General features: G+C 36.8%; 1 protein-coding gene across 6 annotated transcripts in view; it reads left to right on the top strand.

The window, feature by feature from the left end:
* PUM2 (pumilio RNA-binding family member 2) overlaps positions 1-13,561 on the top strand; it is an 84,334-nt gene that overhangs the window by 17,703 nt on the left and 53,070 nt on the right. For all 6 annotated transcript variants that reach the window (XM_011971406.1, XM_011971408.1, XM_011971409.1 and 3 more), the window contains 4 exons: positions 241-428; positions 997-1,166; positions 4,099-4,369; positions 4,618-4,711. In XM_011971406.1, the coding sequence (XP_011826796.1) occupies positions 241-428; positions 997-1,166; positions 4,099-4,369; positions 4,618-4,711 (723 nt within the window). The remainder of the gene's footprint in view (positions 1-240; positions 429-996; positions 1,167-4,098; positions 4,370-4,617; positions 4,712-13,561) is intronic.

A 13,561-nucleotide genomic window follows, 5' to 3' on the forward strand; every position in this document is an offset into this window, starting at 1 on the left:
GCATTGAATCTATAAATTACCTTGGGTAGTGTGGCCATTTTCACAATACTGATTCTTCCTAGCCATGAGCATGGAATGTTCTTCCATTTGTTTGTGTCCTATGAAGAACTTTAAAGATTATAGTAATAACATTGAAAATAAAGCAATGTGCTGATTTTTCTTCAGTATATTAATTTGTGTAACTACATTTTGTTTAACTTAAAAGTACATGTATGTAATTGTATTTTTTCTTCCAAACAGACCATTCAATGTCCCAGCCTATTATGGTACAGAGAAGATCTGGACAGGGTTTTCATGGAAACAGTGAAGTAAATGCAATACTGTCTCCGCGATCAGAAAGTGGAGGCCTTGGTGTGAGCATGGTAGAATATGTATTAAGTTCTTCTCCTGCTGATAAATTGGATTCTCGATTTAGGAAGGGAAATTTTGTAAGTATTTTGAATAAAGAAATATTTAATATTTGCTTGAGAGTTATTTGGTTACATTACTTTTTATTTTTAATTCAGTGTATTTTTCTGTGCCCTTCCTATAGCTAAGGGAAATTTTGTAACTATTATTGCTATTTTTCTGCTTAGCCACTTGAAGAAGGTGAAATGATAGAACCATTGGAAATATGTATGATTTGAACCATGTTACAGAAGTCAAATCATACTAATTTTAAAACATAATCTGCAAAATTAAAATTGCTTATTCCTGGTAGTGCTTGATGTGAAAGTAGCTAAACAAAATCTTCTACGCATTATTTTAATCTAGTTTGTGGTGTTAACTGCTTTTCCAGCACCGCTATAGTTAAGGTTGCCTTAGCCCTTCTGTTATAAATAACTAGTTTGTACTCAATTTTTGGGCCTTTGATGAATTAATTGACTACTAAATTAAATAAGATTCAATGCTTTTATTGTTTACATGCACTGTAGTGTAGTGTTAGGTCACCTTATGGTGCCTTTTATTTTTGTGTTCTATTAAATATTCAGAATCAAACAGATTCTTTTTCCTCAGGGCACTAGAGATGCTGAAACAGATGGACCTGAGAAAGGAGATCAAAAAGGCAAGGCTTCTCCATTTGAGGAGGACCAAAACAGAGATCTTAAACAAGGAGATGATGATGATTCTAAAATAAATGGCAGAGGTTTGCCAAATGGAATGGATGCCGATTGCAAAGATTTTAAGTAAGATTTTAACTTTCTCAAGAAGAAAAGCGTATCTTTTTAGGGATTACTACTATTAGTTGATGTGACTGATTTAGACATTTTCATCATTTAGGTTTATTTCATTTGAACTTTGTGTTAATCTGGACAAATTTTATTTTTTTACTATAAAGAAAATTTGTGATTATGAACCATTTAAAAAAAATAATCTTCAAACCAGCCTCTGAAACAGTACATTCTGTTGAAGGAGTAATGTTAGAAGCTGCACTTACTTTTCTGTTAATATAATAGTCCAAATTTGAACTTTTTCCTTTCTGTTAAATTTTAGTGAAGTGTAGGTTTACTCTGATTTTTTTTTCCCTCTTGGGAGTGCTTTTGAGCACCTTTCAGTGGAGTTTTCTTCCTTCTGAGTATTTATGCCCTGCCTCCCATTTAACTTTTAATCTTAGAAAAGAGGAGACAAAATTATCTTAGGAGTAGTAATCTTTCTTACAATATATGAGTTTGTGCTAGTACTTAAGATTATTCCTGCAAATCGCAAGTGGGGAGCATATTAGAAACTTTTAAAAGTTAGCTTTAAGGTCATAATTTTTTATATTATAGCTTTTTGTTGTCTTTTTATGTAGCTTTTTATTATCTTTTTATGGCAGTTAAATAAGTACTTTAGCCTTTGGTCTTAGATTAGACAGTGTACCTTTATCTACATATTAGGGAGTTGTTTCTTTGTATTGATTTTCTGTAATATTTCAATAATGAGGTGCTTTGGAGCCTGTATCTGAAAATGAGCTGTTTCTTTGAGGTCCTCTGACCGTGGAATCTTACATAAAAGAGTATTAGGTATATGGTGGGTGGTATTCTTTTACATTTATTGCCTTTTATTATCAAAAGCAAAGTAACAATGCTTCTTAAAAACAGTGCCATTTCTATCTGTTCTGAGTGCAAAAAAGCATCCAAAACCAGTAAACCTCTTTTGACAAGAAATACATTTAATGTTATTCAGATTTAGAGCTTTATTCTGAGTTTGTTCTTCACTATTACCTAATCTAAGTTTTAGTTAAGGAAATGCGTTTAAAATTCAGTTGATGATAAACCCTTCAGAGTATACATTTATAATTGAAGTGTTAATACACCATTAACTATAGCAAGAAAATAGCACCACTGATAGCATTACTTCTTTTCATAATGTCCTCTATTTTTGTTTTATAAGAGTTACTTTGTGTGAGAGGTTATACTTCTCCCCTGAAATATTAATGTGGATTTTACATTTATTAGCATTCTAATTTTATTCCATTAAGTTTTAGATATGTGTTTTAAATTACTAATTATTTTAGATACAGTATTAGTTATTACTTGACAGTGTTAAAATGTATTAACACAATCAACAGCTGTGGTCATATGGTCACTATGCCAGCACATCATTAATTTCTACATTAACTGATATGTCATCAATATGTACATTATTGGAGTATAACAGAAATCAATAACATAACTATTGGACATTTACTTTTTTAAAGAAAAATTGGCTGATTTTAAAGAAAATCCTTTTAGTTTTTTCTTTCCATATATTCCAAATGAAAAATGAGCCTTTGGAATGTTCACATACAAAATTAGGTGTGGTTTAAAGGGAAAGGAGTTTGAAATCTTCTGAGTTTGCAAGGACAAAATGGTTGATGTTTAAATGAAATGTTAAGTTTGCTTACATACCTATAGAGAACAATTCTTGTAATCAAGAAATTGCTTTGTAAACTATATGTTAGCAAATTTATTCCAATCCAGACCACCTGAAGTTGGGAAGAGTTAGATAGATGTAGCAACTGGCATTAAAAGCCAGGTAGAACAGTGCCATTTACTTAATGTACTCATGCTTGAACATCCTGTTGAATGCATAGTTACTCTGAACAATAAACTCTTTCTTACAAAGAAAGGATCCTATATAAAATATTTATGTATAAGATAAGCTATAAATGAGGATTGGTCATGAGCTAGAAATGTAAGTTTAGACCATGAAGGTGGTTAGTAAAAAGAGAAGCCAGTACTTAAAATTTAGTCCAGTGTTAATTAATTCCTTGTGAAAATTAAGGAGGCCATATAGTAGTAAGGTCCCTTTTTCTATTTTTTATGTAGAAAGATCCTTTTCTTGCTGTATATACTTAATTTTTGATAAATGTCATACATTTCCATATCTTTCTGATGGTTTCAACTGAACTATTTGGTATAATAAACATTGTCTTTAGAGGGCTTTCATAGAGGACTTTCACAAATAGTTTCTTTTGTTCTTATTAGTTGGAATCAAAAGGTCATCTCTTAAGTAAGAAAACTGCTGCTTGAAAGATGACATGGGTTGCTCAGAATCTTATTTAAAAGACAAAGTCAGGAGTCAGCCTTTTGACTTACCATGTATGGTACCCTTTTCCTGTTGCATCCCACATTTTGGCCCCTTAAATAATGAAGACCATAATGATCTCTTATGGCCAAATTTTTTTCTTAAGTATTATTAAGCAGGATGTTATGGCAAAATTATGTGTTGGCGGGGCAGGACAGCAGTATGGTAAGTAGGTTTTGGTTTTGAGCTTTTTCGTATTTGCCACTTAATAATCTGCTGTTTATACACTGTTCTTTGTGACTATGACTTGAGACAGAGATTTCAGGTAGTGTAAGCCTAAGTTGTGATACTGGCCAGTTTTTCTAATCTGTAAAATTGCGTTATATCTTTATGTTATTCAGATTGAAGAGAGTAATCATTAATAATATTTTTAAAATCCTCAAATCATGCGAGCTCTTAAGAGGAAAGTTATATTAAATAGAAAAAAATGCAATAAGATGGCATAGTGACCCAGAATGCCTTATTCACTGTATTTTATAACCATCTGTTCTTCATGATTTTTCTATTTTCCCATTTCACCATTTGACTTGTTACTTTTATTTATAAGGCTTTTCTATTTTCTTTACGTAGTCGTACTCCTGGAAGTCGTCAAGCCTCTCCAACTGAAGTAGTTGAGCGCTTGGGCCCCAATACTAATCCCTCAGAAGGACTGGGGCCTCTTCCTAATCCTACAGCTAATAAACCACTTGTTGAAGAATTTTCAAATCCTGAAACTCAGAATCTGGATGCCATGGAACAAGTTGGTCTGGAATCCTTACAGTTTGACTATCCTGGTAATCAGGTACCAATGGACTCTTCAGGAGCTACTGTAGGCCTTTTTGACTACAATTCCCAGCAGCAGGTAAAAGCATGCTCTTTCTTTAAGAAGGTCCTCTTAGTTATGTACTGGTTTAGCCTGAAGTGCTATGTGGCATTGAAAGAATGGTAGGAGTGTTTGAGTACTAAATGTTTTATTGATTAAAGTGTCCTTGTATTTGAAAAAGTGCTCTCCCCCCCAAAAAAAAAAAGTTTAAAATGTTTTATTCAGATTTCTAATTAGAAATGAAAGATTTTGACACTAATCTTTGTGTTAAATATTTTCCCTAATAGCTCTTTCAGAGGACTAATGCACTAACAGTTCAGCAGTTAACTGCAGCTCAACAGCAGCAATATGCATTAGCAGCAGCTCAGCAGCCACATATAGGTGAGTCTTCGTCATTTTGACCAAAGTCTTGTTAAAATATCTAGGATGTTTCACTTCTCATTTACTGATTGGTGAGGTTTTGTTACTTTTTGAAACATCTGAGATCAACAAGTAATAGGTTGTATGACAAAGGTATTCATTAACTAGGGAATTGTTTCTGATTATTATTTGCATCACTAGTTAAATTAAATAAAAATCTGTAATTTTATAAAAGTTGTCATCACGTAAGTTTTTCTCCAATGTGAAGTTGAGAAAGTCAAACACCTGGAAATTCAAATTTAGTTATTTGTGTCCATTATCAAGTCAGTATGTTCATTTAAATTTTTTCATAAAATATTTTTTTCCACGAAGTTATTTGGTCTTTGACTTTTAATCTGCTAGTATTTAAGCTTGGTACATTATGTTGTCTGTACTGGATCTCCCCCCTACCTCCCACAGTAATAATATGGGAATAATTTCCCTATACCCTTTACCCAGTTTCCCCTAATGGCTACACTTAAATAATTATAGTACAGTATCAAAAACAGTAATATGATATTGTTTATCACGTGTAGATTTGTGTAACCATTTTTATAAAAGCCGGTCTGATTTTGGGTAAGTTTGTATGAATACTATTCAACATCAGTCTGTGGAAGGGGGTTCTCTTTCCTTAATGTCATATTGTTCCATGTTAGTGCAGTAAGGCTTCGTAAGCCCTAATTTTTATTTTTCAGTTTTTTTTGTTTGTTTGTTTGTTTTGGAGACAGAGTCTCACTCTCACCCAGGCTGGAATACAGTGGCGCCGTCTTGGCTCACTGCAGCCTCCACCTCCTGGGTTCAAGAGATTCTCCTGCCTCAGCCTTCTGAGTAGCTGGGATCACAGGTGCCTGCCACTACACCTGGCTAATGTTTGTATTTTTAGTAGAGACGGGGATTTTACCATGTTGGCCAGGCTGGTCTCGAACTCCTGATCTCAGGTGATCAAACCCCCCTCCTTGGCGTCTCAAAGTGCTGGGATTGCAGGTGTGAGTCGCCATGTCTGGCCTATTTTTTGTTTTCATCAAAAATGTCAGGCTGCACGGTGGTGCCCTCCTTTAATCCCAGCACTTTGGGAGGCCGACGCAGGTGGATCGCCTGAGGTCAGGAGTTCGAGACCAGCCTGGCCAACGTGGTAAAACCCTGTCTCTGCAAAATTAGAAAAATTAGCTGGGCATGGCAGTGGGAGTCTGTAATCCCGGCTACTTGGGTGTCTGAGGCAGGAGAATTGCTTGAACTTGGGAGGCAGAGGCTGCAGTGAACCAAGATTGCACCACTGCATTCCAGCCTAGGTGACAGAGATAGACTCCGCTCAAAAAACAAAAACAAGTCCACATATATATATGAGTGCCAATTATAGCATGTACTCTGGCCCTGTTTCATTCCTCTTTTTCCCTCTCTCTTTCCTCTTTTTTTCCCCACCCCCTTTATCCCTCATTTGTCCTCTTATGTTAGAAATGTACTGATTCCTGTCTATTCATGGATAGCACAACAGTTTTTATTTCTTGAGGCTTTATGTTCTAATATTTGGCGGGCTAAACATCTATTACTCTTCTTTTTTTGGAGTTTTAAGTTTTTGGTTCTTGCTTATTTGCTTTTTTGTATGAACTTCAAAATTAGCTTATCTACTTCCAGAAGATAGGGTTAAATTTTGTAATTTACTTAGGGAAATTTGACATCTTTATGACATCAAGCATCAGCTTTTGTTGTCGTCGTTGTTCTTGTTGTTTTTTTGACACGGGGTCTCACTGTTTCACCCAGCCTGGAGTGCAGTGGTGCAGTCTTGGCTCACTGCAACTGTTGCCTTCTGGGCTCAAGTGATCCTTTCACCTCAGCCTCCCGAGTAGCTGGGACCACAGGCGCACGCCACCACACCTGGCTAATTTTTTGTAGAGACAGGGTTTCACCATGTTGCCCAGGCTGGTCCTGAGCTCAAGTGATCCACCCACCTCAACCTCCTAAAGTGCTGGGATTAGAGGCGTAAGCCGCCGTGCCCTGCTGACATCAAGTATTCTTGTCCAGGGCATGATGTGTCTTTATTTTTGTTCAAGTTTACTGTAGTGTCATTTGAGTACTTTAAAATTTTTCTTACATGGGTTTGCATATTTTAAGTTTATTTTATGTTTTGTTATCGTAAATGACTTTCTTCCTGTCTTTCATTGTAGCTTTAAAGTGTTATCTATGGAAACTCAAGTACCATATATCAGATTTCATGAATGATAATTTAAAATAGTTGAATCATCTTCCCATTCTTGGAATAAAAAGACTTGTATATAATAATTATTATTTCTTTTAACATTACCCTTTTAATTTGCTAGTATTTCATTTAGGATTTTTGCATCTATATAGTTAGCTGAAATTAGTCTCTGTATTTGCAGGTTTTTCACATTTTTTGGTGTCAGCATTCTTGCTTCACAAAAATAATTTTAGATAGGTCTTTCTCCCCCACCCGGCCCAACACAGCGTCTTACTGTCACCCAGACTGGAGTGCAGTGGTACAGCCTCAACTTCCTAGGCTGAAGCAATCCTTTCATCTCAGCCTCCAAGGTAGCTTGGGACTATAGGCTGGACCAACGATGCCTGGTGCATTTTTTGTAGAGATGGGGATTCACCCTATTGCCCAGGCTGGTCTCAAACTCCTGGGTTCAAGTAATCCACTGACTTGGCCTCCCAAAGTGCTGAGATTATAGACATGAGCCACTGCACCCAGCCCAGCTATTTCTCTTTTATTTTAATGCCTTAGAGTATTTTAATAATATTGGACAAGTAATCTTTAAAGATGTGGCAGAACTTTTTTGTGTGTGAAACCTAATATAAATAAATTTGAAAACCTAGAAAGCATAATTTATCAAAATTGACCCCACATTTTAACTCAATTCCACAGTTAAGCGTATTCATTGTTGACAATCTTTTTGATCCAGGTTTGCCTGGTCACCTGTTAGCTGGCCAGTAGCTCATTTAGAAAAGGACTAGTCAATAGAAAAATGTATAATATGTACCATATAATTTGCAGTTATTTAGTAATCGCATTTTAAAAAATTAAAAATAGATGAAATTAATTTGAATATTTTATTTAGCTCGTATCCAAAATATTGCAAAATATAATCAGTATGGAACTTACTGATGAGAATTTTTGCATTCTTTTCTTCATATTGTTTTTGAAATATAGCTGATCTCAAGTCAGCTTTGAATATAGCTGATCTCAAACTAGTCACATTTTAAATGCACAGTGACTATATGTGGAAAATTTTTAGAGTGTGAGTCGACAAATGTCTTCTCTACAAAGGGCTGTTGAATATTTAAAGCTTTGCATCCCATATGGGTTCAGTCACGACCACTCCACTGTGCTGGTAAAGCATGAAAATGGTCATTAGATGATGCATAAATATTGCTGTGTTCCAGTAAAACTTCACTTATGGGTACTGAAAAAAGAATTTCGAATAATTTTCATGTGTTTGAATTTTATTTTTTTGAACCATTTAAAAATACTAAAACTATTCTTAGCTAGTTTGTACAAAAATAGGTAAGACACAGGCTTAACCCATGTACTCGACCAGATAGAAATAATAGGTAGGATAGAATGAAAACAAAAAGGCAGGGTTGTGTAGTTGATTGTGGAGTTCCTAGAGTACGAAGAGTTGAGGGAGAATCCATATGGGGGTAAATTGGGAATAAAGCCAGGTGACCTGCAGATGGCTAGAAGAGGAATAAACAAACCAAAATGGGCCTATGCAGTACAGGCATTGGGGTTTGAGTTATAGTAACCATGTAAGAACTCCTCCAGCTAATAAAAGACTTGGCTTGGAGATTTGATCCTGTAGTATGTAGTTGAGGCAATAATTCTGATACCACATAATGGACAATTGAGTGCACAAGAAACTCTCATGTAAGATAATGTTCCAAACGAAAATGACAGTGCAAACAAGAAAGATGAGCCAGAAAACATGTCGCAGGGTTCTAAGATAGGGAAGGGAACTTTAAAGTTGTGCAAAGAACATAAGAGTGTATTCCGAACCTTAAGAGATAAAGGATGTGTGAGCCATCAGAGATCATCAAAAGTCTTAACAGACTGCTGTGAAAAGGAGCCATTTCATGGTCTTGGAAATAAGTCATTGAAAAAATAGTTCTAGGTGAGCTGCATTATTGGCTATCACCTACCACTAAATGAATTAGGAAATAAAACGTAGTTGGTTGCCCAGAACACTGAAATTCCCTGTGGTAATCAAGACATGGGATATATAAAGGAGAAATGAAAAGCTATGGAATGAATTAGGGAGTAAGTAAAAATGTACAAAGTATTTGTAAAGAAAACTGTAAACTTTCCCAGAAGTCTTGAATAAATGGAGACACGTGATTTTTTCTGGGCAAAACTCAGCATTATAAAAATGTCAGTTTTCCCTAAATTAATGTGTGTATTTAATATACTTTTGGTCAGAATCCCAGCAGGTTTTTTTTTTTTTAAACTTGAAAGCTTGATTTTGATGTTTGTCTCAGAAAAGTAAATGGTACTTTTCTGTCACCCAGGCTTGGAGTGCAGTGGCATGATCATGGCTGATTGCAGCCTCGACCTCCCAGGCTCAAGCAATCCTCCCAGAAAAACTAGAAAATTAATGGAAAACTAAAATTAAAGTGGAAGAGGAGGACTTGCTCAACCATACTGTTTCCGAGCAAAAGGGCTCACTGCCTGATGCAGTAGAAGGCAATGCTGTCGACCAGGTTTTTGAGAAAAGAAAAGCTTTTTTTGTAGGTCAACCAACAAGGAGACAGGAGTCCAGCTCAATTTTATCTTTCTGTGCTGGCTTTAAGGGAGTAATTTTTATTAAAAAGGCCTTAGGGGATGGATTTTGAGATTATTTAGTGATTGGTGGAAGAAAAGGGAGGCCTGGAAAGTCCTTAGCATGCACAGCTATCTCTTCATGCCTCCTGATGGGTCGCATGTGCAGATTGCAGGAGAGTTAGTATGAAACATGGTGGAAATTTGGGCTGTGATGTCAGCAAGCTTGTTCTGCACAGACTGCAGTCGGCCATGTTGGTTTTAACTGATGTCAGCCAGTTGTGTTATCTTATAAGCAGAGAGTTTCTGCATTTCTTTCTACAAATTCATTCTTTTCATATCTGCCATCCTGCAAACTCAGGAATTTTCGTTAGTCACTGCTTTAACTTTCTGGAGCGCAGTTTCAGTTTTTTCAAACAATTATTACTAATGACGATTAAAATAGTGTGATATTGGACTCAAAATATATGAGTAGATCATTGAACAAGATTACTTTGAATTTTCATTAATCACTGCTTTCTTTAACTTTTTGGAGCACAGTTTGAATTTTTAAAAACAATTATTACTTATGACTATTAAAATAGTGTGGTACTGGACTCAAAATATATGAGTAGATCATTGAACAAGATTACTTTGAAATAAATCTGTGTGTGCATGCTTGCTTGTTTAGGGTAGAGTGGTGAGATGAATTTCAAATCAATGCCAAAAGAATGATTATTTGGAAAATAGCTTGTAGGGGTTATTGGGTCTCATTCCTAATGGATTGAAATTTTTAATGAGAAAAACAAAAGCATAAAAGATTTAATTTTTAATTTACCTATTAGGTTGGTGAGTCTTCAAAATGTTTGATAATGTTCTGTTTTGGCAGGAGTGTAAGTGGCACTCATACTTTTGGAATCTAAACTGCTACAGTTTTCCTGGAAAATAATCTAGAAAAGTGGATCAATAATTTATATGACAGAAACAGAAAAGTCAGATGTGGTGGCACCTGCTTTTATTCTCTGCTACTGGAGGTTGAGGCGGGAACATCAGTTGAGCCTAGGAGTTCGAGATCAGCATGAACTCTGCAACATAGTGAGACATCATGCCTTAAAAAAGAGAATTTGTTTTTGTTCGTTGAAGTAAATTTTTCTAGGATATAGTAATGTACACACCTGTGTATCTAAAGGGATAATAGCATTATTTATTTATAGCAAAAGATTATGAACCATCTAAATATGTAAAGGTAGTAGACTGATAATACCATGTTCCTTCTATACAGAAGAGTACATAATATGTAGCCATTAAAAAGAATGAGTGGCTGGGCACAGTGGCTCATGCCTGTAATCCCAATATTGTGGGGAGGTCAAGGAGGGTAGATCGCTTGAGCCCAGGAGTTTGAGACCAGCTTGGGCAATATGGTGAAACCCTGTCTCTAAAAAAATTAGCCAGGTATGGTAGTGCGTACCTGTGGTCCCAGCTACTTAGGAGACTGAGGTGGGAGGATCACTTGAGCCTGGGAGGTGAAGGCTGAAATTAGCGATGATTATGCCACTGCACTCCAAGCCTGGATGACAGAGAAAGACCTTGTCTCAAAAAAAAAAAAGGATGAGCTAGGTATGTATCTATAGATAGATTTATGATTAATTAGTAGGTGAAAAAGTGTATTAAAGTACTGTTATAGATTAGAGTACAAAATGTATGAGTATGTAAGCATTTAAAAGTGTGTATACATATCAGTAAAGGTTACATGAGGATTTTCAGTTTCCTCTTTATATCTTCCAGTATTTGAATTTTTAATAACAATCTTTTTATCATAAAACTATAAAATATTAAATTATCCTGACTTTTAGATTTTTTAGTGGTATAAGTAGAACAGGAATCCTAGTACATTGTTTTCTACTTTTGTGCTAAAGATAATTCATGATAGATGAAGCTGCAAACCAAAAGATATCCGAGACAGGTCTCAATCAGTTTAGAAAGTTTATTTTGCCAAGTTTAAGAACATACCCATGTCACAGCCTCAGGAGGTCCTGACAACATGTGCCCAAGGTGGTTGGGGCACAACTTAGTTTTACACATTTTCGGGAGACATGAGATACCAGTCAGTATGCCTAAGATGTACATTGGTTTGGTCCGGAAATATGGAACAACTGGAAGCTGGGTGGAGGCTACCAAGGCATAGGTAAATAAGAGACAAATGATTGCATTCTTTTGAGTTTCTAATGAGTTTTTCACTGAATGCACAATTTACAGGAATAGTCACGCGTTAGTCTGGCTTAGTGAAGAAATCAGATATGCTTTTTTCTCATGTAAGCAGAGGGATGACCTTGAGCTCTGCCTGTCCTTTGTCCATGAGGAATTTTCTTGCGGGCAAACTGTAAGGCAGATATGTAGCTTTTTTTTCTCTCTTTCAATCTTTATAGCTATCTTATTTAGTAATAGAATGGGAGGCAGGATTTGCCCAATGCAGTTCCCAGCTTAACTTTTCTTTTTGGCTTGGTGATTTTGGGGAGATTTATTTTCACTAACCTGAGTGGAATCTTGCAACCTTTTTGACCTAGGCATAGTTAAAAATAGGACTCAACACGAGACTTTAAAATGAAAGGATTTTATTGAACTCATAGTTTAACTCATATTTTCTTCATAAGAAGTATAAACCAAAATACAATTCTAAAGCCCGCAGCAACCATCTGAATGGACTTCTTCCTTGGCCAGGGTGCTCTTAAAATTTAACTTGAGGCTGGGTGCAATGGTTCACGCCTGTAATCCCAGCACTTTGGGAGGCCGAGGCAGGCAGATCATCTGAGGTCGGGAGTTCGCCACCAGCCTGACCAACATGGAGAAACCCCGTCTTTACTAAAAATACAAAATTAGCCAGGTGTGGTGGCACATGCCTGTAACCCCAGCTACTTGGGAGGCTGAGGCAGGAGAATCACTGGAACCCGGGAGGCAGAGGTTGCAGTGAGCCAAGATCATGCTACTGCACTCCAACCTGGACAACAAGAGCAAAACTCCCCGTCTCGGGGGGGAAAAAAAAATTTAACCTGAAAGACTGGTTCAGGCTATGATGGGAAGTGGGAGTTGGACATGCTTCATTATACCTCTCCAGCATTAATGTCAACGCAGACCTTAAGTCTGATAAGGAACAGAGTCTATTCTCTCTGAAGCCTGCTACCTGGAGGATTCATCTGAATGATAAAATTTTGGTTCCACAACCTCTTATCGCAACCCAAGTATTTCCTTTCTGTTAATCCCAGGTCTTTAGATAAACTCAACCAATTTGTCAACCAGAAAATTTTAAAATGTACCTAGAGCCCTCATATTTGGCTCAGAATAAATCTCTTCAAATAATTCACCGAGTTTGACTCTTTTCATAGATAAAAGCAGGTTTCTTAAATGACTGTGTTGTGCCTAGACATGAAATCAGTGTTGAGGCTTGTATTTTTTTAAATTAAATAGGCTATAGAAAATGATTTTGTGTAGGGAAAACTCTAAAACTATGTTGTTGTTATTTATTTAGGAGACAGAGTCTTACACTGTTGGCCCGGCTGGAGTGCAGTGGTGTGATCTTGGCTCACTGCAACCTCCACTTCCTGGATTCAAGCAATTCTCATGCCTCAGCTTCCTGAGTAGCTGGGATTACAGGCATGCACTACCACACCCAGCTAATTTTTATATTTTTAATAGAGACAGGGTTTCACTGTTGGCCAGGCCGCTCTTGAACTCCTGACCTCAAGTGATCCGCCTACCTCGGCCTCCCAAAGTCCTGGGATCACAGGTGTGAGCCACCATGCCTGGCCTAAAACCTTGTTTTTCCTCTACTCTCAAGCCGTGACAACATAGACTTACTTCTGTGACCCATGTGTGGGTGGTTTTCTCCACACACCAAACAGGAGACACCAGCTGGGTGTCCTCTAATACAGTTCCAACGCTGTCTACCCAGAGACAGTGTCAGATCCCAGAAGTTGAGGCCTCAGTCTCCAAGACTGCTTTCCACCCCCAACACAACACTAGTCGCAAGTCTGGGCCTCCAGAACGTCTGACCGACTGGCTTCAAGTTGGAGTTCCCACAAACCCCT

The sequence above is a fragment of the Mandrillus leucophaeus genome, unplaced genomic scaffold, assembly GCF_000951045.1.
Source record: "Mandrillus leucophaeus isolate KB7577 unplaced genomic scaffold, Mleu.le_1.0 Scaffold122, whole genome shotgun sequence".
Classification (NCBI taxonomy): Eukaryota; Metazoa; Chordata; class Mammalia; order Primates; family Cercopithecidae; genus Mandrillus; species Mandrillus leucophaeus.